General features: G+C 45.0%; 1 protein-coding gene across 3 annotated transcripts in view; it reads left to right on the forward strand.

Moving 5' to 3' along the window:
• Window positions 1-27,467, forward strand: part of GKAP1 (G kinase anchoring protein 1) — a 664,789-nt gene that overhangs the window by 66,675 nt on the left and 570,647 nt on the right. Inside the window, exon 1 of one of the 3 annotated variants that reach the window (XM_078675828.1) lies at window positions 23,775-23,822. The exons of the other annotated variants lie outside the window; for them this stretch is intronic. Within the exon in view, the coding sequence (XP_078531954.1) occupies window positions 23,785-23,822 (38 nt within the window). The 5' untranslated portion in view covers window positions 23,775-23,784. Of the gene's footprint in view, window positions 1-23,774; window positions 23,823-27,467 lie in introns of those variants that run through there. 3 annotated transcript variants of the gene reach the window in all.

Below are 27,467 nucleotides of genomic sequence, written 5' to 3' on the forward strand. Positions count from 1 at the left end.
TATTGTGCACATGTGACTGTACCACTGCTTGTCTCAAAGCCAGAGTCATTCTGCAAGTGCATCTGCAGTGACTGGGTTCCTAGATTGCTAGTGGTTGACAGCAAGATAAGTTTATAAGCACTTATGTTTCCGCAGAGTGATTAGATAAGGGCATGCTTTTGTCAGGGTGATTGTAGGAGTGGACAGAGCTGCTTTAGAGCCATAGAACAGTTCAGCAGAGCTGCTTTGGAGCCAGAGAACCAGGTCAGCAGAGCAGTTGTAGAGCCATAGAACCAGGTCAGCAGAGCTGCTGTAGAGCCATAGAACCAGGTCAGCAGAGCTGCTGTAGAGCCATAGAAACAGGTCAGCAGAGCTGCATTGGAGCCAGAGAACCAGGTCAGCAGAGCAGTTGTAGAGCCAGAGACCCATGTCAGCAGAGCTGTTGTAGAGCTAGAGACCCAGGTCAGCAGAGCTGCTGTAGAGCCAGAGACCCAGGTCAGCAGAGCTGCTGTAGAGCCAGAGAACCAGGTCAGCAGAGCTGCTGTAGAGCCATAGAACCAGGTCAGCAGAGCTGCTGTAGAGCCATAGAAACAGGTCAGCAGAGCTGCTTTAGAGCCAGAGAACCAGGTCAGCAGAGCTGCTGTAGAGCCATAGAACCGGGTCAGCAGAACTACTTTAGAGCCATAGAACCGGGTCAGCAGAACTGCTTTAGAGCCAGAGAACCAGGTCAGCAGAGCTGCTCTAGAGCCCGAAAACCATGTCGGCAGAACTGCTTTAGAGCCATAGAACCGGGTCAGCAGAGCTGCTTTAGAGCCAGAGAACCAGGTCAGCAGAGCTGCTTTAGAGCCAGAGAACCAGGTCAGCAGAGCTGCTCTAGAGCCGGAGACCCAGGTCAGCAGAGCTGCTCTAGAGCCCGAAAACCATGTCAGCAGAGCTGCTGTAGAGCCATAGAACCGGGTCAGCAGAACTACTTTAGAGCCATAGAACCGGGTCAGCAGAACTGCTGTAGAGCCAGAGAACCAGGTCAGCAGAGCTGCTGTAGAGCCAGAGAACTAGGTCAGCAGAGCTGCTGTAGAGCCATAGAACCGGGTCAGCAGAGCTGCTTTAGAGCCAGAGAACCAGGTCAGCAGAGTTGCTTTAGAGCCCGAGACCCAGGTCAGCAGAGTTGCTTTAAAGCCCGAGACCCAGGTCAGCAGAGTTGCTTTAGAGCCCGAGACCCAGGTCAGCAGAGCTGCTCTAGAGCCCGAGACCTAGGTCAGCAGAGCTGCTCTAGAGCCCGAGACCCAGGTCAGCAGAGCTGCTCTAGAGCCCGAGACCCAGGTCAGCAGAGCTGCTCTAGAGCCCGAGACCCAGGTCAGCAGAGCTGCTCTAGAGCCCGAGACCCAGGTCAGCAGAGCTGCTCTAGAGCCCGAGACCCAGGTCAGCAGAGCTGCTCTAGAGCCCGAGACCCAGGTCAGCAGAGCTGCTCTAGAGCCCGAGACCCAGGTCAGCAGAGCTGCTCTAGAGCCCGAGACCCAGGTCAGCAGAGCTGCTCTAGAGCCCGAGACCCAGGTCAGCAGAGCTGCTCTAGAGCCCGAGACCCAGGTCAGCAGAGCTGCTCTAGAGCCCGAGACCCAGGTCAGCAGAGCTGCTCTAGAGCCCGAGACCCAGGTCAGCAGAGCTGCTCTAGAGCCCGAGACCCAGGTCAGCAGAGCTGCTCTAGAGCCCGAGACCCAGGTCAGCAGAGCTGCTCTAGAGCCCGAGACCCAGGTCAGCAGAGCTGCTCTAGAGCCCGAGACCCGGGTCAGCAGAGCTGCTCTAGAGCCCGAGACCCGGGTCAGCAGAGCTGCTGTAGAGCCATAGAACCGGGTCAGCAGAACTGCTGTAGAGCCATAGAACCGGGTCAGCAGAGTTGCTTTAGAGCCCGAGACCCAGGTCAGCAGAGCTGCTTTAGAGCCCGAGACCCAGGTCAGCAGAGCTGCTTTAGAGCCCGAGATCCAGGTCAGCAGAGCTGCTCTAGAGCCCGAGACCCGGGTCAGCAGAGCTGCTCTAGAGCCCGAGACCCGGGTCAGCAGAGCTGCTGTAGAGCCATAGAACCGGGTCAGCAGAACTGCTGTAGAGCCATAGAACCGGGTCAGCAGAGTTGCTTTAGAGCCCGAGACCCAGGTCAGCAGAGCTGCTTTAGAGCCCGAGACCCAGGTCAGCAGAGCTGCTTTAGAGCCCGAGATCCAGGTCAGCAGAGCTGCTCTAGAGCCCGAGACCCAGGTCAGCAGAGCTGCTCTAGAGCCCGAGACCCAGGTCAGCAGAGCTGCTCTAGAGCCCGAGACCCAGGTCAGCAGAGCTGCTCTAGAGCCCGAGACCCGGGTCAGCAGAGCTGCTTTAGAGCCATAGAACCGGGTCAGCAGAGCTGCTCTAGAGCCGGAGACCCAGGTCAGCAGAGCTGCTCTAGAGCCGGAGACCCAGGTCAGCAGAGCTGCTCTAGAGCCGGAGACCCAGGTCAGCAGAGCTGCTCTAGAGCCGGAGACCCAGGTCAGCAGAGCTGCTCTAGAGCCGGAGACCCAGGTCAGCAGAGCTGCTCTAGAGCCGGAGACCCAGGTCAGCAGAGCTGCTCTAGAGCCGGAGACCCAGGTCAGCAGAGCTGCTCTAGAGCCGGAGACCCAGGTCAGCAGAGCTGCTCTAGAGCCGGAGACCCAGGTCAGCAGAGCTGCTCTAGAGCCGGAGACCCAGGTCAGCAGAGCTGCTCTAGAGCCGGAGACCCAGGTCAGCAGAGCTGCTCTAGAGCCGGAGACCCAGGTCAGCAGAGCTGCTCTAGAGCCGGAGACCCAGGTCAGCAGAGCTGCTCTAGAGCCGGAGACCCAGGTCAGCAGAGCTGCTCTAGAGCCTTAGACCCAGGTCAGCAGAGCTGCTCTAGAGCCGGAGACCCAGGTCAGCAGAGCTGCTCTAGAGCCGGAGACCCAGGTCAGCAGAGCTGCTCTAGAGCCGGAGACCCAGGTCAGCAGAGCTGCTCTAGAGCCGGAGACCCAGGTCAGCAGAGCTGCTCTAGAGCCCGAAAACCGGGTCAGCAGAGCTGCTGTAGAGCCCGAGACCCAGGTCAGCAGAGCTGCTCTAGAGCCCGAGACCCAGGTCAGCAGAACTGCTCTAGAGCCCGAAAACCATGTCAGCAGAGCTGCTTTGGAGCCCGAGAACCAGATCAGCAGATCTGCTTTAGCTGACACTGACTGGCTGACACTGACTGGCTGACACTGGCTGGCTGACACTGGCTGGCTGACACTGGCTGGCTGACACTGGCTGGCTGACACTGGCTGGCTGACACTGGCTGGCTGACACTGACTGGCTGACACTGGCTGACTGACACTGACTGGCTGACACTGACTGACTGGCTGACACTGACTGACTGGCTGACACTGACTGACTGGCAGACACTGACTGACTGGCTGACACTGACTGGCTGACACTGACTGGCTGACACTGACTGGCTGACACTGACTGGCTGACACTGACTGGCTGACACTGACTGGCTGACACTGACTGGCTGACACTGACTGGCTGACACTGACTGGCTGACACGGACTGGCTGACACGGACTGGCTGACACGGACTGGCTGACACGGACTGGCTGACACGGACTGGCTGACACGGACTGGCTGACACGGACTGGCTGACACGGACTGGCTGACACGGACTGGCTGACACGGACTGGCTGACACGGACTGGCTGACACGGACTGGCTGACACGGACTGGCTGACACGGACTGGCTGACACGGACTGGCTGACACGGACTGGCTGACACGGACTGGCTGACACGGACTGGCTGACACGGACTGGCTGACACGGACTGGCTGACACGGACTGGCTGACACGGACTGGCTGACACGGACTGGCTGACACGGACTGGCTGACACTGACTGGCTGACACTGACTGAAACTGCCTGGCTGACACTGACTGAAACTGCTTGAAACTGCCTGACACTGCCTGAAACTGCCTGACACTGCCTGACACTGCCTGACACTGCCTGACACTGCCTGAAACTGCCTGACACTGCCTGAAACTGCCTGACACTGCCTGACACTGCCTGACACTGCCTGACACTGCCTGACACTGCCTGACACTGCCTGACACTGCCTGACACTGCCTGACACTGCCTGACACTGCCTGACACTGCCTGGCTGACACTGACTGACACTGCCTGGCTGACACTGACTGACACTGCCTGGCTGACACTGACTGACACTGCCTGGCTGACACTGACTGACACTGACTGACACTGCCTGGCTCTGCCTGGCTGACACTGACTGGCTGACACTGACTGACACTGCCTGGCTGACACTGACTGACACTGCCTGGCTGACACTGACTGACACTGCCTGGCTGACACTGACTGACACTGCCTGGCTGACACTGACTGACACTGCCTGGCTGACACTGACTGACACTGACTGGCTGACACTGACTGACACTGCCTGGCTGACACTGACTGACACTGCCTGGCTGACACTGACTGACACTGCCTGGCTGACACTGACTGACACTGCCTGGCTGACACTGACTGACACTGCCTGGCTGACACTGACTGACACTGCCTGGCTGACACTGACTGACACTGCCTGGCTGACACTGACTGACACTGCCTGGCTGACACTGACTACTCTCTCTGACTACTACTCTCTCTGACTACTACTCTCTCTCTACTACTCACTCTCTACTACTCACTCTCTACTACTTACTCTCTACTACTCACTCTCTACTACTTACTCTCTACTACTCACTCTCTACTACTCACTCTCTACTACTCACTCTCTACTGCATACTCTACTACTCACTCGCTACTATTCACTCTCTACTACTCACTCTACTAGTCTCTACCACTCACTCTCTACTTTCTACTTCTCACTCTCTACTTCTCACTCTACTACTCTCTCTCAATCATTCTCTACTACTCACTCTCTACTACTCACTCTCTACTACTGACTCTACTACTCGCTCCTACTCACTCTACACTATACTCTCTACTACTCTCTACTACTCTCTCTACTGCTGTCTACTACTCTCACCACTGCTGTCTACTACTCTCACCTACTCACACTACTTTTCATTCTCTACTACTCTCTCTACTACTCTCTCTACTACTCTCTCTACTACTCTCCCTACTACTCTCTCTACTACTCTCTCTACACTACTCACTACTACTCTCTAACTCTCTACTACTCGCTATCTACTATCTACTACTCACTCTCCACTTCTCACTCTACTACTCCCTCTCTACAACTCTACTACTCACTCTCTACTACTCACTCTCTACTACTCACTCTCTACTACTCACTCTCTACTACTTACTCTCTACTACTTACTCTCTACTACTCACTCTCTACTACTCACTCTACTACTCACTCTCTACGACTCACTCTCTACTACTCACTCTTTACTACTCTCTTTTTCTACTCTTTTCCTACTCTCACCTACTCACTCTCTACTACTCACTCTACTTGTCTACTACTCACTCTCTACTACTCTACAACTCACTCTCTACTACTCTACTACTCACTCTACTACTCTCTACACTACTGTCTACTACTCACTCTCCACTACTCGCTCTCTACGACTCGCTCTCTACGACTCGCTCTCTACGACTCGCTCTCTACGACTCGCTCTCTACGACTCGCTCTTTACTACTCGCTCTATACGACTCGCTCTATACGACTCGCTCTATACGACTCGCTCTCTACTACTCGCTCTCTACTACTCACTCTAGTAGTCTCTACTACTCGCGCTCTACTACTCACTCTCTACTACTCACTCTACTATTCACTCTCTACTATTCACTCTCTACTATTCACTCTCTACTACTCACTCTCTACTACTCACGCTCTACTATTCACGCTCTACTACTCACTCTCTACTACTCTCTTAGTACTCTACTCCTTACTCTCTACTACTCACTCTCTACTACTCTCTACTACTCACTCTCTACTACTCACTCTCTACTACTCACGCTCTACTACTCACTCTCTACTACTCACTCTCTACTACTCACTCTCTACTACTCACTCTCTACTACTCACTCTTTACTACTCACTCTTTACTACTCACTCTCTACTACTCACTCTACTACTCTCTCTACTCTCTCTACTACTCCACTACTTTCTACTTCTCACTCTCTACTACTCACTCTCTACTACTCACTCTCTACTATTCACTCTCTACTACTCACTCTCTACTACTCACTTAGTACTCTACTCCTTACTCTCTACTACTCACTCTCTACTACTCACTCTCTACTACTCACTCTCTACTACTCACTCTCTACTACTCTCTTAGTACTCTACTACTCACTCTCTACTACTCACTCTCTACTACTCACTCTCTACTACTCACTCTCTACTACTCACTCTCTACTACTCACTCTCTACTACTCACTCTCTACTACTCACTCTCTACTACTCACTCTCTACTACTCACTCTCTACTACTCACTCTACTACTCACTCTCTACTACTCACTCTCTACTACTCACTCTACTACTCACTCCTAACTCTACTCTCTACTACTCCACTACTCACTCTCTGCTACTCTCTACTACTCTCTACTACTCTTCTACTCTGTCTGCTATACTCTCTATCTGCTACCCGCTCTGCGCTACCCACTCTGCGCTACCCACTCTGCGCTACCCACTCTGCACTACCCACTCTGCACTACCCACTCTGCACTACCCACTCTGCACTACCCACTCTGCACTACCCACTCTGCACTACCCACTCTGCACTACCCACTCTGCACTACCCACTCTGCACTACCCACTCTGCACTACCCACTCTGCACTACCCACTCTGCACTACCCACTCTGCACTACCCACTCTGCACTACCCACTCTACTCTGCTACCACTCTACTCTGCTACCACTCTACTCTGCTACCACTCTACTCTGCTACCACTCTACTCTGCTACCACTCTACTCTGCTACCACTCTACTCTGCTACCACTCTACTCTGCTACCACTCTACTCTGCTACCACTCTACTCTGCTACCACTCTACTCTGCTACCACTCTACTCTGCTACCACTCTACTCTGCTACCACTCTACTCTGCTACCACTCTACTCTGCTACCACTCTACTCTGCTACCACTCTACTCTGCTACCACTCTACTCTGCTACCACTCACTCTGCTACTCTACTCTCTATTACTCACTCTCTACACCCCTCTCTACTACGCTCCACTTCTTTACCTCTACACCTCTAGCCTCCCTACCTCTCTCTACAGACACTCATATTTATATATTTATATACTTTGCTAGAGTTATCCTTAAATCCAACAATTTTACATTCAATGGTAAACACTATCTGCAGATACAAGGTACTTCCATGGGTACTCGGATGGCTCCATCCTATGCAAATATCTTCATGGGCAAACTAGAGAACAGTATACTTGCTACTTCTAGCATCAAACCACTGGTATGGCTACAATACATTGATGACATATTTATAATATCGAATGCAGGAAGTAGAACATTAGAACAATTTACAGCTAATATCAACAATATCCATCCTACCATCAAATTTACCAGCAGCAATTCCAAACAGAAGCATCATCTCCCTTTTCTGGATGTGCTAGTCACCATTCATGAACACAAAATTACAACTGATCTGTACCACAAGCCTACAGATGCTCATTTGTATCTAAACTGGACTTCATGTCACCCTCATCACACTAAACTGAGCATCATCTACAGCCAAGCACTCAGAATAAGACGCATCTGCAGCAATGAGGAAACCTGTAAAGACCATCTACAGGAGCTTGCTACATTATTTAGAAGGCGAGGCTATCCTCTGCATATCATACAGCAACAAATTGGCAAGTCTTTGCAGTTACCCAGAGAAGCACTTATTTGGAATACCAACGCCAGAAACAAAAGTGACAGAACTCCATTTGTAGTTGACTATCATCCATCAGCTCCCAACTACAGAAATATAATGCAAAAAACATTTCCCTTACTGTCCACTTGTGAAAAATTGCAAAAGGTTTTTCCAAAACCGCCAGTCATTGCTTACTGCAGAGCTCCAAATTTACGATCTCTTATTGTGAGAGCTGAACTGAAGCAAGCTGTAACAAATCCAGGGGTTCATTGCTGTGACTCTAAAAGGTGCATCACGTGTGAATACCTTTTACAAACATCATCAGTTACTAGTTATGTTACCAGAAGGACCTATGCAATAAGGCAGCATCTTACATGTCGCTCAACATACATTATTTATGTGATTCAGTGCCAACGGCAAAGCTGTAAAAAACAATATGTAGGCCAAACAATGAATGACCTCCGCACACGATTCAGGAACCACAAATCAGCAATAATTAATAAGAAAATTGACCAGCCTGTAGCCAATCATTTTAACCTTGTGGATCATTCACTATCAGATTTGAAGATTTTCCCCGTGGAACATGTCTCAAAGGAAGAACTACTGGACTCCAGGGAAAACTTCTGGATGTACCGTTTAAAATCATTGCATCCAGATGGACTGAACATTACTGACAATACATCCTGATTACTGCATATCTCAAGAACTCTCAGGACTGCATTGATTCCACATTCCAAATGGAATCTTCACTCATGATGCTTTTTGAAAATTCAGCTGTGTCATCTGTGCAGCCACTGAGCTTACCATCTTGAAACTACCTGAGGAAGGCGGAAGCTGAAACGTTGTAGTGGAAATATATTTTTGTTCTTTGGTGAATCTATCTGTTTGAGTCACTTCTTTCTTGGATATATATATATATATATATATATATATATATATATATATATATATATAGGCATTTAGATGCATATACATACATAAACAAACATATATATATATATAATCTGCATATCTATATAAATAAAAATATAAATGCATGTATACATATATGCATGTTATGTACATGAAAGTTTGAAAAACACTAATAAAAGGTAAGCTGAAAATCCACTGACTTACAAACAGAATTGCTTTAACCTCAAACGAGGGTAAGACCTATTGCACTTTCAATGCTTGTTTACTTTGGTTCCATCAAGAGGCCATTAAGATGTGTCACACATTTGCCATACATTCTGAATGTTGCCACTCTAGTTGCTCATTAGATCACTGTAGTGAAGCTACTGCTCACCAGGGAAGTCTGCTGCTGGTATTAAAAGTGCATGTTTCAGTCTGCATGTTAGAATATTTTTATGAAATAGAAGCGGATTTGAGAAGTCAAAATGGGCCCTAATTTTTCTTTCCGCAGCATTAATCATAATTTCTATGGTAAAATGAAGCCCCTCATTTTGTTCCTTTGCAAATTAAATGTTTTAAGTGTTACCACTTTATTCCACTCAAGATGGCTTCAGGTGTTCCATACTTTTGTCATAAGTAAGAATGTTAGCGCTCTAGTTATTCTTTAGAACACTCTGGGACATTCTGTCATTGGGCTATACTTGGGCTGCATCTGGGTGATAGTTGTGCTACATTTGGGCTCTTTAGTCTCTGGCGGCCACCTGGGTGACTTATTTGTTATGAAGTTTCCTAATTTACTCATTTACTACAGTCTCCTCAGTAGGAAATACTTTCAGTGTTTTACACTCTAGTTGCTCATTTGATCACTGTAGTAAAGCTACTGCTCACCAGGGAAGTCCGCTGCTGGTATTGAAAGTACATGTTTCAGTCTGCATGTCAGAATTTCTTTTGATGAAATAAAAAAGGATTTGAGAAGTCACTCAAAATGTGCCCTAATTTTTCTTTCTGCAGCACTAATCGTACTTTCTGTGGCAAAAGAAACACCCTCATTTTGTTCCTTTTTAAATTAAATGTTTTAAGAGTTACCACTTTATTCCAATCAAGATGCCTTCAGGTGTGCCATACAATTGTCATAAGTAGGACTGTTAGCGCTCTAGTTGGTCTTTAGAACACTCTGGGAAGCTACAGTAGAACACAAAGGAATCAACTAACAGTCTCTGCCGTTGTTGGATGTACATGTTTTACTGAGAATGTCAGACTTCATTCTTACATGACTGAGAAAGATTATGTGAATTTACAGAAAATATGCTCTCAGTTTACCTTATAGATCACCTTCCATACCTCTGTGGGAAAAGCATGAGAAAATAGTTTTCTCTCAAAAATGATTCATGATATCCCAGCAGAAGGCTTTTTCACATGGTAAAATCACCTTAGAACACACCGCAATTCCTAAAATGAGTATGGTACCATCAACAAACGATTTATAATCTAACTAAAGTCTTAAAACCTTCTACTGCAATGCTTTTTAATGAGGTGCTATCATGTATATTGGTCCCACGATGGCTGCCAACACTTCTTGGATTAAGTGCTGACAGCCAATCAGATCTCACGATGAGATGTCAATAGGCTCCGCCCAGATATATATGTATTTTTTCCTTTAATATCTAAAAAAACTACTGAACAGATTTACACCATTTAACCAAAAGGCACGAGTGTGAACCAAGGATTACCTCTTTGCTAAATTTGGTGTAATTCCGTTTAGCAGTTCGGGCTGTAGCTAAAGGTTCCTAGGGAAAATTGCATGGGGAAAACACGTTTTGGGACCCCCCTTTTTTCTTGGCCCCCGCTTGACGAATAACCCCGAAACTTTCAGGATAGGAGCGGACCGGAGCGCCTCACCAGTTTTGAAGATTCATCAACCGGCACCAAAGTTATTCCAAATAGAATGTTGCAGATTTCCTATGGAAAATAGGTCCTAACTATAACCACCTACTGGCGACCGCCAGTAGGTAATGCATAAGCATATATATATATATATATATATATAAAGTATGTGTATAGAAGTACAAATATAAATGCATGCATACATATGTTTATACATATATGCATACATATGGATGGTATGTAAATGAAAGTTTGAAAAACACTTATAAAGCAAAGCTAAAAAGCCACCTAATTACAAACAGAATTGCTTGAACTTAAACGAGGGCGAGGCCTATTGCATTTTCAATGCTTGTTACACATTCTCTGTGGTTAAATGTGATGGTACATATTGGGAAAGGTTCTTATGAAACCTACATTTTTACTAGCCGTGAAAGACTCAAACATTGCCAAAAAATCAAATGTGATTTTGATACTTCCTAACACCACCTAAAACATGCTTCTAACCCCTGTATCTTTAGACCAAAGACCACAAAACTGAAAAAAGGAAGAAGAAACAATATTTTTTGTGACATTCCTAAACAACAAAACTCAAGCAGAATAATGTTAGGCCAGTCTTTCTTACTGCTACCTTATATAACAAAGTTACATTGTATTGGCCCCTTGAGGAAGAAATAAAAATGACTATTTCACTTTCCTTTTCCTTTCTTTGAATAACATTCAGTTTGTGGTTGTGAAGGGGTTTTTCAGTGTTTATATGTGTACACTGGTGACGGCCTTTTCCCTTCCGGTGAGGTTTTAACAGTTATTATAGGCTTAAACCTTAAAGTGGACAGCCTATGCATACACAATGACAATATAATACATTTGTAGACTGCCATTTATAGAATGCTTCTCACTTATGTTATATTGAGGTGTCTAGTGCCCATTCTATCCCCCTGGGGCAGATTTTTGGAGAACACCCTCAATCCATCATCAGGGTGGGTAAAAGGACTGATGCACCTGTTCTGGAGTGGGAGCAGTGTATGACCACAGAATAAAATAGGACATAGGTGCAGCTCTCTCAGGCACTGCGCCCCGCTCCCACCCCAGAACAGGTGCATCAGTATTTTTGACCTGCCAGGGGTGAATTGAGGGTGTTTACCAAAAATCTGCCCACAGGGGACAGAAAGGTCACTAGATTCCAGCAATTTCAACATGGCTTCAAAACAAACAAAAGGCTGTGGTGACCTACTCTGGCATTGAGCCAATACTCCTGACCCAGAATTGGCAATAGAGTTGATTTGATTCAAAATCTATATTTGGCACATTTACAGTGGCCATAAAAGTACATAAAACATATCCATAAATATAAAACATTCAAAAGACTGTATTAGACAGAGTTAAATCACCACTATTGATGATCTCTACAGTATAATGCTGTTCCTAAAATGTATGGCATCCCATATATAAAGTGCAGTATTTGGCACTGTAATTGTGCCAAATATAGATTTTGAATCAAATCAACTCTGTTGCCAATTCTGGGGCAGGAGTATTGGCTCAATTCCAGAGTAGGTCACCACAGCCTTTTGTTTGCTTTGAAGCCATGTTGAAATTGCTGGAATCTAGTGACCTTTCTGTCCCCTGGGGGCAGATTTTTGGTAAACACCCTCAATTCACCCCTGGCAGGTCAAAAATACTGATGCACCTGTTCTGGGGTGGGAGCGGGGCGCAGTGCCTGAGAGAGCTGCACCTATGTCCTATTTTATTCTGTGGTCATACACTGCTCCCACTCCAGAACAGGTGCATCAGTCCTTTTACCCACCCTGATGATAACAGCAGTACACGCGAGACAGTATAGAACCAATGACGCAGCTTACTCATTCAGTCTCAACACACACCTACCACCCTCTAACATACTCTTCAACGATACTACGCCTGAACAAGAGCGATACCATATTATCCAATGACTCGTAATACATCTATCTTGGAGGGCCTTAATATTGTTTCCCTCAATGTGAAAGGTCTCAACCACCCGGTCAAAAGGAGAAAAGTTCTGGAGTACCTGGCCAAATCCAAGGGTGACATTCTACTCCTACAGGAGACTAAACTGTCGAAAGATGGCGCTGACTTTATAAACCAACATTGGATATCTCACATTCTTTGCTCACCAGCAGTTAGCAAAAAGAGGGGGGTTCTTACACTTATAGCTAAGAAATCCAACATCTCCGTAGTTACACACACTCACGATAATAACGGCCGCTTCGTCATGGCACACCTTCAGAGAAACGAAGATCAAATCCATGTCTTGAACGTATATGGCCCCAACAATGACGATCCAGAGTTTTGGGACTCACTAGCCCCGACCCTAGATCGTATACCCCAGGGAGAACTACTAATTATGGGGGGTGATTTCAACCTGCCACTTGACCCAATCACTGATCGCCACTCGAATTGCGCCTACCACCCCACACGTTCACATTCTAGCTTACACCGCCTATGCTCCAGATTCAGCTTACACGACTCATGGAGACTCCAACACCCTGACGGCCGACATTTCACCTTCTACTCGCCACCTCACAATTCCTACTTGAGGATAGATTATATCCCCATTAATAGCCCCTTCACTCACCTCATCAAAGAAACCAGTATTGCCCCTAAACTGATTTCCGACCACTCAAGCATACAGACCAAACTAGTGGGTTCCAGTTCCATTCTCCCCCCTAAAAGATGGAGATTCAATGAAGAAATATTTTCAGAGCCGGAAAACAAACGTAAGATTGAGGACGCCATCCTAGAGTACCTCAAAATTAATGACACCCCCGACTCAGACATTGCGAATGTTTGGGAGGCACTCAAAGCCACTCTGAGAGGAGTACTAATAGGCATTCGAGCTCAAGCTAACAAAAAATTAAACAAAGACTTGTCCACTCTGGAAGGTAACATCAAAAAGCTGGAAACCGCCCATATGGCAGATCTCCAAAATTCGAGGATTTTAAGCGACCTCATCAAACTCAAATATGAATACAACTCGATACTCAGTAGAAGGGCGGGGGTCTGGGTCAATAAGTTAAGGCTCTAAGAACATGTGAGGGCAACAAAGCTGGAAAGATTTTAGCGTCATATCTAAAACATAAAAACAAGCAAACATTGCCTCAGTTAAAGATAGCAACAATATCATCCAAACAAAGCAGAACCTAATTCTTAATACATTTAAATCATTTTACCAAGACTTGTACAAAAATAACCTAGACTTTGACTCGGAGGAGTGTAACAGATACCTAACCTCTCTGGGTCTTCCTAAACTCAACGATGCTGACAAGGACACACTGAACTCCCCGATTACCCTACAGGAAGTATCAGCGTCCATCAAAACGCTTAAATGCAAGAAAGCACCGGGTCCTGACGGGTTCTCAGCCAGCTTCTATAAAGAACTTACGAACTCCCTGAGCCCAACTCTCCTGAAACTATTCCAATCCTTTAACGTAACAAAAGGTATTACCAATTCAATGAGTGAAGCTACCATCATAGTCATACCTAAAGAAGGTAAAGACCCTCTGCTAACCAAAAATTACAGGCCAATCTCCCTAATCAACTTAGATTGCAAAATGTACGCAAAGATCCTCGCCACACGTCTAAATTTACAACTTCCAAAGCTAATTAGTACATCACAGGTAGGCTTCATGAAACAGCGCATGTCTAACGATAATACGAGGATCCTCTGTCACGTCGTTGAAAAAGCCAGTAAGCTCGCTGCCCCGACCGTAGCCATTACCCTCGACGCAGAGAAGGCGTTCGATAGAGTCTCCTGGTATTTCCTCAAGAGCTGCATGTCCGCCTTTAACCTGGGAGACCCATTCACTGATTTGGTTATGGCCCTATACCGTTCACCTTCAGCACGCATTGCTATAAATGGTTCATTGTCGGACCCTTTTCCCTTAGAACAAGGGACAAGACAGGGCTGCCCCCTCTCCCCCTCACTTTTCCTCTTGGCGATGGAACCCCTAATTACACATATAAAAAAAAATGAAAACATCAAAGGTGTGAAATTCGGTGATAAGGGCGTCAAACTTGCCGCCTATGCGGACGATATCCTGATTGTAACGGAATCACCAGAATCTTCCATTACTGCACTAATGACCACCATAGATAATTACTCTTCGCATTCAGGATACAAACTCAACCGGGATAAATCTGAGGTCAAACCACTCAATATTTTAACCACCAAAGAGATACTGGGAACCTCAGGGCTATGTTGGCAACCAGAGTTTGTGAAATACCTAGGTATCGAGTTTGGTGGCTCCCTCATGGAGACCCTCCATCGAAATGAAAAAATCACTTTAAATAAAATCAAGACCCAACTAGAGGGGTGGTCCCCCCGGTTCATCACTTGGTGGGGTAGAGTGGAAACCATCAAGATGATGATTTCACCTCTAGTTAATTACCTCATATCTATGCTCCCACTAACCCTCACGTCTGACTTCTATCACAAATTAAACTTGACCATCTCTAACTTCCTATGGAAAGGGAAAAGGGCAAGAATCAGCATAAAAAAACTTCGCTTAGACAAATCCGCAGGTGGGGTCAACTTGCCTGACTTTAAAAGGTATGAGACCGCATTCCTAGCCAAACAAGGAGCTCATTGGCTCGCTCCCTCACCTGACTATACCCCAGTATGGCTAGAAATTGAGGAAGGAATTCTAGACGGTATCTCACCTAGCGCGGCCCTCTCATCTAACCTGAACAAGCTGACACACTCTAAATCAATATTTCACAACACAAAATCTGCCCTCCTGAAGTTTGATAAAATCCTAGAAAACAGTATCCGGTGCTCACGATGGGAATCCCTTTGGGACAACCGTAACATTATGTACAAGGGTAAACCCATGCACAACGAGACATGGATCAAAAAAGGCATAATGTTCCCACACCAACTATACGCGGGAGCATACCCTATTCCCTTCAGTGACCTACAAATCAAATACGATCTTGCACCAATAGAATTCTACAACTTCCTAAACGTAAAAACGGCTTTGTCCAAAACCAATCTCTCTCCGACACCACCCTCACTCCCGCCATACCTTGCCAGACTAAATAGACTAGGACACCAGGTTTCCTTTCTCTATAGACTCAGCCGTCCACAACAATCTGGCATTACTGCCCCAATTACACAATTCTGGAATAACCTTTCATCCAGGCCAATCACAGACTCAGACTGGACCAACACTTGGATATCTTGCACGAGACATAACATCAGCCCTACACTATCACAGGCAAAATATTGGCTCTTACATAAGGCCTTCTGGACCCCAGCTCGATTATTTGCACACAACCTCACCCCAGATGCCTTTTGCTGGAATTGCAAACGCGCGGAGGGCGACTTGTCACACATCATCCTACAATGCGACTGCGTGGCGCAATTCTGGGGGAAGATATTCGAATTGATCTCAAAGCTATTCCACGTCTCACCGGTAAAAGAGCTCCCTTACCTAGTCTTCGGGTTTACGCAGGACCCATCCCTTGATGCAGATGATAGGGCATTAATGGACCTCCTCCTCTCGGCGGCGGTTAAGACTGTCCTCAGCAACTGGAAAGATACTAGCAAGGCCAATTACGCTGGGTGGCTGAATTGGATAATCCGCTTACGTGGAGCTGACAATATTACACTCCTTCAGACACCGTGGTGCCCTCCCACGAGAAAACTATGGTCGACCCTTGATAACTACTTCACGTCACATAAGCCACCTTAGACTGGCCCACACACCGTACACGACCCACCGTCATATGCTCCCCGACTGCCTTCATTGCACTATTAACCATCGTGGAAAATTGTCCTTAATGAATGTGTAAAATGCTGTTGAAATACATTGTATGTTACTAAGTTGTTATTGAGTATGTGATACGGGACCTATTGCTCTAGGCTAGCCGCCAGCCATGTACTTTTGTACTGACATTTACTATGACATTTTGTAGCGTACAGTAATTCTGATTCGTATATTTATGACTCACACTACGCTAATGGATTTACTTTTTATATGTCTATGCTGAAACAACCAATAAAAAACTTTTGAAATTAAAAAAGTAAAATGGACCTTCTTGGATCCTTGTTCTCACATTGTAAGTTTATGCGTGTGTTCTATCCTGGACGCTCTTCAGACCTTGATTTCCGTACCGCTGTCTTTTTATAATGTATTGCTCTATTTCCGACTTGATTAGCGGCCGGCCGAAATGGTTGTAGGCCCATGTTTGTATTTCCTTGCTGAAACAATAAAGGTCCTTTAAAAAAAAAAAAATTTTTAAAAAAGGTGCCACCCATGCATGTGGACGTCAGTTCTTTTCTTTCCGTGCCAGTTAACGGCCGATCCAGGAAGTGCTACCCCTCTGTTACTTTTTGACAGGTCTTTTTCGACTTTTTGTTGACTTTGTTGTATTTTTAAAAAATATATATTTTTATTGACATTTTGTAAATAACAAAACATGGTACTACACAGTCAAATTCAATGGTGCATACATGTTGTTCCAAAGCAGTATGTATCAGTTGCTTGACCGATATTCTCATCCGAAAATGTTCTACAATACATCCCACTTCAAGACCACAGGGGTTCCAGATGCTATACATATCATCTCTGTGTTAGTTTAATCAGTCACTGACATCCAATAATGATTCCTCATGTGGGGGTTCACAGATATGCCCCCGGTAAGCGTTCCACCCACCCCATATCCGTGTCCATTTCTTTAGGCTCCCTCTATGAATATAGACTGACTTCACCACCATTGCACTGTCCATGTCTCGCCACCATTGAGGAAGGGGAGGGGTTTTTCGGGACCCCCAACATTGAGCTATGTTCCGCTTTGCCAGCGTTGTACCGAGTGTCACCCATTCCTGAGTCATGCAATTGAGATCTGTGTGCTCCCAAATGTTAAGAATGCATATTTTTGGTTCTGGTAAAACAGTAACTTCCGTAACTTGTGACATTGTGCGCATGACTCCACCCCAGTAACGTACAATCTTCGGACACTGCCAGATCATATGTAGGAATGTGCCTGGTTCTCCACATTGACGGAGGCAGATCGGTGTATCCGACCCGCCTATTTTATGCAGAAGTGTGCGCGAATAGTATGTACGATGCACATTTTTTCATTTTATCAACTTGAATTTAGAAGATATCGCAACCTCCTTAGGGGACGCAAGTGCCTCCTGCCAATCTGTGGCATCCAATTTGCCTAGCTCCAATTCCCACCTGGCCTTAAGGGCTGTTGTGGTGTCCGGCTGATTATTTATTATTTTTCGATAGGTTTGGGAGATGGCTTTTTTGGTCAAGTGCTCCGTCAGGAGTCTGTCCTCCAGCGGCGATGCCTCTGAAATTGTGTGCCCGGTGGGATTCTCTCATTGAGCGCATGTCTAATCTGTATATAACGGAACATTTCCTTTTGCGCTAGGCCATATGTGTGCTGTAGTTGGGCAAATGTGACTATTTCACCTTTCTTCCACATATCTCCCACCTTTGAGATGCCTATCAAGTCCCATTGTTTAAAGCCTTTGGTGTTGCGTAACATACCTAGCCTTTTCGTGTCCCATAGTGGCATGGCTTGTGTTATAACCCCCTCCCAGCCCAGTGTTTGCTGCGCCTCAAACCACACCTGAATGGTGTGTTCCTTTGGACCTGTGAGAGCGGTCCGTTTGACCTTGTTATAGAGCATTCCCATAATCCCACCAGGTTCCAGTAGATATCTATCCATGAGGTTCGCTGGGTCGTCCTGAGGTGCATGAAGCCACTGATTAATGACAGTGAGCTGGGAAGCCCAGTAATATACTTTTATATTGGGGAGGGCAATGCCATCATCGTACCAGCTCTTAACTAGTTTACTCTTGGCGATACGGGCCGCCTTTCCATCCCACAGCAGGGTGGACACTTTGGCGTTTATCGCTGTGAAATATGCGGGGGGCGACTGGAAATGGTGTATTCTGGAGAGACTTTGTTGTATTTTTCATCATGTGCGAGGATATCTTCAAGGAAGACAGGGTTTTAACTGTGGGGCCTGTCACATCGCCATGTCAGTAACCAATCCCCTCCTCGTCTGCCTTTGGTGTCTCAGGTGTGATTACGATTCGAAGTTGTACTCGGACTGTCGGACCATGGCTCTGAAGGCTCTGCGGGAGCGAGCGTTGATGCTCCTTGCAGCCCAGCAGCCGACACTGGCCAGCGAGACTCTGTGGAGATCCCAGTACCGATCGAAGAAGAGGAGGTTGTGGGACTGCTCCCGGAGCACCAAGTCCTTTTTGCCCCACTCGAGGTCATTAGGGTACTGGGGGAAGAGGCACAATAAGAAGTCCAAGCGGACTTAATCTTCGCCTTGACTGTCATCTGTCGACGAACAAGGTGTAAGGAGTAATGACGCTCTAGGAACGGTTCTGCGGAGCTGGAGTGAAAAGATTGATCTTAAAGATTATAAAAATGATTTTATTTTCTATAGCATCCCAGCGTGGAGCAGCATCTACAACTCTGAGCTCTCTTTCAACTGTTCTAGAATTCTCACAATAAGAATTCCAATGATAACTAAGCAACATGACATCACTAGATCTGTACACATCTCCTCCTTATGCGATAAAACAATAGAGAAAACATGAAATCCAATAACAGGCGAAGACAGGAAAAAATGCAATATAGAAAAGTTACATTTTAGCTTAAAGATTGAACATTCCATCAAATATAATGGAAAGTATATTCTAATAACGGGTACAGGTAATTATTGTGGTTTACATACTTTACAGATATTTCCCAAACTCCAAATGGATACATCCTCTAATTACACAACGTTATCTTTTACTTCTTTAACACAAAAAGGTCCTACATACTTGCTTTCACCCCTCCATACCCATTGATTCTTTTGAATAATAACCCAATCACCTGCTTGAACCCACACTTTAACTCTTAAGTTGTAATTGGTCATCATTCTTTTCTGTTCCCTTTCCATTGTCTCTCTAAGTTCATTTCTAACAATCCAAGTGTTCTGCTTCTCACACAACCATGTGGGACACACCTGCTTTCCAGGTTCTCTTCCTTTAAGAGACACAAATGGAGACGCTTCCGTGGTAGAATGGGAGGTGACCCTCTGTGTCCACATCATCTTTTCTAATTCTTGTTTCCAAGACAACCCATTAGCAAGCGACAATTGAATGTTGTCCATCACAATCCGATTCACTCTTTCTACTAAGCCATTAGCCTGTGCTCTAAAAAGAGCCACTCTCTAATGAGAAATGCCCACCTTTTTAAGATAGTCTACCATTTCCTTAGAAATGAACTGTACACCATTATCAGATACAATGGAGGCTGGCAAACTTTCTTCTAAGAAAACTTTTTCTAAGAATCTTATAACATTAGAAGTAGTTATTTCAGTCATTGTTTCCACAGTGAACCACTTAAAGTGGTAATCCACCCACACAAGAATAAACCTATTTCTGTGACCCAATTTCGCAACTGGACCGATGAAATCAATAGCTAACCTTTCCCATGGCCTCGATGGAAATTTACTACAGGCCAAAGGCGGTTCACGTATTATCTTAGACTTATCGATATTAGCACAAAAATGACAATTTGTTTACTAAGTCCTCTACGTCACCTTCCATTTTGGGCCACCAAAATGATTCCCTGAGTCTGCGCTTTGACATGCTTCGCCCAGGATGTCCTTCATGGATAATGTCAAGGACACGTCTACGTATCCCTTTAGGAGGTATAAATTGCCACCTCCTTTAACTTTACCATTGCTTATACTCAGCTCGTCCCTTATCTTATAAAACTCACCTAACTCCTCATCCTTGGCGTTGTTACTTTCCCATCCTTGGACGATTTTTTCTTCAACTTTTAGGAATACAGAATCATTGTCTTAAGCATTTTCCCACTCTTCAAGAGATAAAGCCATTTCTCCTTTGACACCACTGAAGATATCACTACACATAATTTCACAATCATCTTCTGAGGGCATCCTTGAAAGATAATCAGCAACCACATTTCTCTTCCCCTTTACATACTTAACATACTTAACTACGAAATTAAATTCCATTACTGATAGCAACCATCAGTAGGACCTCTCAGCACCCTCAGCACCGTGTAATCTTCTGGATGCGAACCCCACAATCCATTCTTCACCATTTAATATTTGCGACAGCATGGCTCCAATACCCACCCCGCTAGTGGTTAGGTAGTTTTCCCATTAATCTCAAATCGCCCTAAAGTGGGTGCATCAGAAAAAGCTTTCTTAATGCATTCAAACGCTCCCTTGCATCCATCATCCCACACAAACCAGACATCCTTTTCCATTCTAACTCTCGGAGGTTCAACAATCTCTGAAAAACTTATCACATACTTAGCACAATATTCGGCCAAACCTAAAAAAAGACCGAAGTTCATCTTTATTGGATGGTTTAGGTGCCATAGTCAAATCTTTCACAATGTCCTTCTTAGGCCTTATACCTTCTGAGCTTATTTCATGCCCCAAATAGTTCACCAGTTTTTTCTTTAACTGACAAGTTTTCCTTTTTTATGCCTAGAATTTTACCTTTCTAATCTCTTCATACCTTCCTCAAACAGACTATCATGACCATGTGTGTTCTTTCCGGCAATCCAAATATTGTCTTGGAAACACCAGACTTGCAACTGAAAAACGTGCTCCTAATAAGACATTAGTTGCATCCCTGTAGTGCCTACAGGGATGCAACTAATGTCTTATTAGGAGCACGTTTTTCAGTTACAATTTCAAGCGTCTCAGGATGTCAGACGCCTCCTGTGGAGCACCTACAAATAAGTTCAAAAGAACAATATAAGCGATTCAAACCAAGAAACTAGGCGATGCACCTGCCTCAGCATATCTGCTTTAAACACCAGACTTGCTTCATATCTCCAAAGATTTTCTCCATGGCGCTATGAAAAACGGCTGGGCCAGTCCAAATGGCATCCTTTTATATCTGAATGCCCCCAGTGGTGTGGCAAACGAAGTAAGATGTTTAGATGAATCATGGAGTTTAATTTGGTGATACGCAACAGACATATCTAACACTGTAATAATACATTCTTCACCCATGGTAGATAACATTTCCGATATATTTGGTAGAGGTTGTCTATCCAAATATTTTTGTTCAAATCACTTAAGTCTATGCAGAGACGGATTTTGCCACCCGCCTTGGGAGCTATACCAATAGGGGCTAGCCATTCAGGTGCCTCAATAGGTTCAATAGTATCTTGTTCCAATAAGCTATTGATCTCTTGACGTAAGGGTTCTAGCATTGTTAGGAACATTTCTGACTCTATGCACGACAGGTTTAGAATCATTTTTTTTTTATTATTCTATGTGAAAATCCTTTTAATAGACCCAACATGGAACTAAAAAAAATTGGATATTTATCAAACAATTCATTCTGACAACCATCCACCTCTTTAACCTTCACTTTCTCCATTACCATGACTGGTTCTTTAGCATTGGGATCAATTATAATATTTAAGTCTTTCTGGTGGCGCCAGCCTAAAAGGTCCGATCAAGAATTCGTTATGTAGACCCTTCCTTTGACTGCTTCTCCTTTGAACCTCAATGTCCTCCAACACATCCCTCTTATTTCAATCCTCTTCCCAGTATAACCTACAGCAGGAATATCAGAATTAGGTAAGAATGGGCCCCCAGTATTATCATTCGGCCAAACTTTTAAAAAATGATTCATGAGAGTATATAAGCTTCCGGAATCTGCTCAAACTTTTATCTTCTCGTCATCGAAAGTTATACTACAACGTGGCTCCTCTAACTTATCTGTACTTTCTAACTTTACATCTTGGTCAGCCCCTGAATTATTCACATTGACTGCATCCAAATCTTTTTGATCATAGTCAATAGCAAGAACGATTTCTTCAATGTATTCACAAATATCTTCCATTTCATGTACTTTGTCTTTTTTCAAACATTTTAGTTCGACACATCTTGGCAAAATGTCCTCTCCCCACACAGCCCCAGCAGGGGACACATCTAGCCATACATCTCAAACTGGACGCAATATGCCCAGGAGAACCACAGCGAAAACATTTAACATCTCTAGCAAAAAAATCTTTTGTTTCAAATTGTGGTTTTGTATATTTTGTACTCTGACTATTATGTCTGGTAGGAATCATTTTTTCGCACCTTCTGGTTTTACGTAACTCGTACCGGAACAAACAGTATCTTTATTTTCACATTTACTCTCTACTACTTCTATCTTATTTTGTTTATCTTCTTTTGGGCTTTCTATTTCTTCGAGCCCTTTGGCAATCTGAATACATTCCTCTAAAGTGTACTCTTCCATGAATAATTTCTCTTTTATTCTCTTGTTACTAGTGCAGCAAACTATTTGATCTCTTATGAGTGAATCATTCAATTATTCAAATTTACACGTAATAGCCAAACCCCTTAAGGTAGAAACATATGAAGTAATATCTTCATCATCTCTCTGATTTCTGCTAAAGAATTAGTGACCCTCTAATACTACGTTAGTTTTAGTCGTGAAATGCAGTTCCAGCATTTGGATGGACATGTCGTATATGTTATTAGGTCGGCCATCACCCATTCCTAAGGATATCTCCGGTATTTCCTCATAAATCCTGCTACCCTGAACTCCCAAATGGTGTAAAAGTATAGCCTGACGTCTAATAGGTCCATATTTATCACCCCAATAGCTAACAAATAAGGTATACACATTGCTTTCAATTGTTTCCAGGGAATGATAGGCTCACCAGGTTTAGATAGGAAAGGAGGTGGAGAAGACATTGCTTGATCAGACATGGTCTCTGAAATAAAAAATTAAAAAATAACAATTTAATATAATAAATTAAAATATAGACCTAAATTAATTAATTTGAAGTTAATTTTTAAGTTAAAACTTCAGATCCCTTCCTTCTATGTCGTAGTCTTTCTTCTCCTTGGTTGGCTTGACGTTGTATTCCTTCCTTTAGCTTCAGTGTTGCCCGTAGGATGTCGTCCTTTGTTTCTTTCAAAGTATTAAAATGAGGCAGTAAGCGCTGAAGAGCTGATTCAAACGTGCAGGAATGTGTAGAAGATAACGATCGTCGGACTTTACAACATTGGTATAATGTTTTAATATTCATTCAGTTTGAGTAAAATCCTTGCGAGGTTCGTTTAAAGTCGTTCAGTGAGTACTTCACGATGAAATTCATTATATAACTTTCTTTTTCAGAGTGCGAGCGACACCATGTGGTCAAGACTTATTATTGCTGGCTCTCAATCGAGGCAAGTGTTAATTTTGAATATAGTAAACACAGTCAGACAGTCTTGAGATGGGCGCGAGGCGCACAAATTAGCCTTTTTGAAATGAACCAATTCACGAGGCTGCTCACGAGGCATATATCTCAACAGCGTGCAATCCAGCGATGGACTTGTTGCTAGGCAACACAACGAGTACAGAGATTTCAAAGAACTTCTCCCTTTAACAGTTTAACATATTTCTTAAACTGAATCGATGAATTAAATAACATGGCGCATCAAAATGTCACAAGTACTCCGTGGCAGTGGACTCTTTTCTGTTAAATCCAGTTTTTCTTCTTTGTCTTGATTTTCGTTGTTAACACTAGAATTGTATTCCAGGGGTGGGATGCCTGTACCTGTGCCCCGCACAGGTCACCAACTGGTCTCCATGAAAAGATGGGTCTTGAAGATTATAAAAATTACTTTATTTTCCATAGCATCCCAGCGTGGAGCAGCATCTACAACTCTGAGCTCTCTTTTAACTGTAAGGCGACATCCAAAGGCTGGCTCAATTGGGTGACGTACCTCAGGGGCGAGATAGCACCACACTGCAAAATTCACCCTGGAGACCAGCTACTAGGGGGATGTGGACATCGCTTGACGCGTACCTGGACTCCTATGAACCACCGTGAGCGCACTTGAGAGGGGCGGCTGGCAACAAACACTGACTAGGCCCATGACCAAATCACTCTTCTTGTACACTATCTCCTCTTTCTTTTCTTTTCTATTCTTTTTCCTTTCCTTTTACCTACTCTTAATGTCTTAGCAAGAAACTGTAAAGGGGGGCAGCCAAACATGTATACCATTTACCTGTAACCATGGCAACAACAGCCAAGTTAGGCTGATACCCTGTAACTGTAAGCGATCTTATATGTCAATAAAAAAGTTTATAAAATAATTTGAAATAAAAATAAATAAATAAATGAATTGGTCTATACTCAGTACACAATGAAAAACCATTGTGCGGTGCAGCTCGGTTTTTGGCTCTGGGTACCTTGGGTTCTTGGAGAACCTACATACCCCCACAACCAAAAGGGACTAGCGAACTAAATTTACTTTGCTTTTGCAAATCTGTCATGGTGACAAAAAATTACAGATGAAAACATTGTCATAAATGGCTGTTTTTTCCCTCTCGTCTTAATGTTTACCAGAATGGGGGCTTGAACCCGCCCCTCTTCTCCATTGGCTGGCTTCCTAAACGGAGGCCAGCCATTGGAGGCAAGGGGCGTCACTCTGTGCAAGCCCCGTCTTTTTCTGATTCGGGGGCGTGTTTTTTCACTTCTTTCTTGTTTTCTTTCTCCTCTTCCCATTGGCTGGAATTTTACCTTCCAGCCAATGGGAAGAGGAGAGAAAGAAAACCACGCCCCCCGAATCAGAAAATGATGCTGCTTTCTCCGAGGCATTTCTGCCTCGCCTCGGAGAAAGATGGTGGTGCTTCAGCCCCTTCCTGCCCCCGTTTCAGCCGATCCCGTCATCAGAGGCTTGTAATCCGCAGTGAATCTCTGCTCCAGGCCCCTTTTCCCCGGTCCACTCTTGCGCTAAAGTACAGCTGCGGTGCTGCACTGTTTAAGGAGCCCTGCTTCAGCCCCTTCCCGTGCCCTCCCCTGTTTCAGCCGACCCCGTCATCAGCTAAGCGAGGTGCGAAGGGCTGCGGTGGGCGGCGACGAGTAAATAAAAAAAACAATAGCTGCTTTAAAATGGATTCGTGCAATCCAGTCAGAAATGTGAAGAGAGTTTAAAAGTCTCTGAGTGGAGAAATAAGGAGCGGGCGCTGGAGTCCGTCGAGCGGCTGGGTCGTTGAGCTGCTTGTGTTGTGTTGTGTGAACTGCTTTTGTAGCGAATGAATCCAGTTAAAGCTATAGTAGTTCAATTGTCTTGGAACTCGTAGTTACTGTCTACCATAGTGTTTACCCTCCGTGGGTTCTGCGATACAACAGTTATTTAAAAGGTTTCAGAGGTTCTGTACGAAACCTCTGCATTAAGGCACTCCATTGCGCCCCGGATGAAACGGCGTTTTCAGTAGTGATTGGCCCCTGCTGCGCCGGTTAAGGCAGGACATTGCCTGCTTTCACAGCCCCCACTTGATCGGCATCAGTTAAATAACTGTTGTATCGCAGAACCCACGGAGGGTAAACACTATGGCAGACAGTAACTACGAGTTCCAAGACAATTGAACTACTATAGCTTTAACTGGATTCATTCGCTACAAAAGCACTAGGAATCATGGGTAATTACTGAGGACTGCCAAATCTGCTTTGCATCATGAGCCCAAGAGGAAGAAGCGGACAGCTTCGAAACGCGTCGGCTCTGAGGAAACAATTACAGATTAAATGAAATTTTCAGCGTGGCAATAAAGTGAGTTGTCATTTACCTGGCTGTTCGAGTGATCCTTTGAAGCAGCAGGAGCGTTTTGGGAGAGAATATGTACACGGCAGCTTCTGGCCGTGTAAAGGAGCACCAACTACGGAAGGCTGATGCCGATCAAGTGGGGGCTGTGAAAGCAGGCAATGTCCTGCCTTAACCGGCGCAGCAGGGGCCAATCACTACTGAAAACGCCGTTTCATCCGGGGCGCAATGGAGTGCCTTAATGCAGAGGTTTCGTACAGAACCTCTGAAACCTTTTAAATAACTGTTGTATCGCAGAACCCACGGAGGGTAAACACTATGGCAGACAGTAACTACGAGTTCCAAGACAATTGAACTACTGTAGCTTTAACTGGATTCATTCGCTACAAAAGCACTAGGAATCATGGGTAATTACTGAGGACTGCCAAATCTGCTTTGCATCATGAGCCCAAGAGGAAGAAGCGGGCAGCTTCGAAACGCGTCGGCTCTGAGGAAACAATTACAGATGAAATGAAATTTTCAGCGTGGCAATAAAGTGAGTTGTCATTTACCTGGCTGTTCGAGTGATCCTTTGAAGCAGCAGGAGCGTTTTGGGAGAGAATATGTACACGGCAGCTTCTGGCCGTGTAAAGGAGCACCACCTACGGAAGGCTGATGCCGATCAAGTGGGGGCTGTGAAAGCAGGCAATGTCCTGCCTTAACCGGCGCAGCAGGGGCCAATCACTACTGAAAACGCCGTTTCATCCGGGGCGCAATGGAGTGCCTTAATGCAGAGGTTTCGTACAGAACCTCTGAAACCTTTTAAATAACTGTTGTATCGCAGAACCCACGGAGGGTAAACACTATGGCAGACAGTAACTACGAGTTCCAAGACAATTGAACTACTATAGCTTTAACTGGATTCATTCGCTACAAAAGCACTAGGAATCATGGGTAATTACTGAGGACTGCCAAATCTGCTTTGCATCATGAGCCCAAGAGGAAGAAGCGGACAGCTTCGAAACACGTCGGCTCTGAGGAAACAATTACAGGTTAAATGAAATTTTCAGCGTGGCAATAAAGTGAGTTGTCATTTACCTGGCTGTTCGAGTGATCCTTTGAAGCAGCAGGAGTGTTTTGGGAGAGAACACATATATATATATATATATATATATGTATATATGTGTTTTGTTTTGTTTTGTTTTGTTAAGGACTCCTCCAAGAATAAAGGGGGCTAATAGGATCAGAGAGGTTGCCAGAATACCCTGCTGCTGGAGCGGCCGCATCACTGCGTAATCACGGGGT

Source organism: Lissotriton helveticus, chromosome 2_1 (genome assembly GCF_964261635.1).
Source record: "Lissotriton helveticus chromosome 2_1, aLisHel1.1, whole genome shotgun sequence".
Lineage (NCBI taxonomy): Eukaryota > Metazoa > Chordata > Amphibia > Caudata > Salamandridae > Lissotriton > Lissotriton helveticus.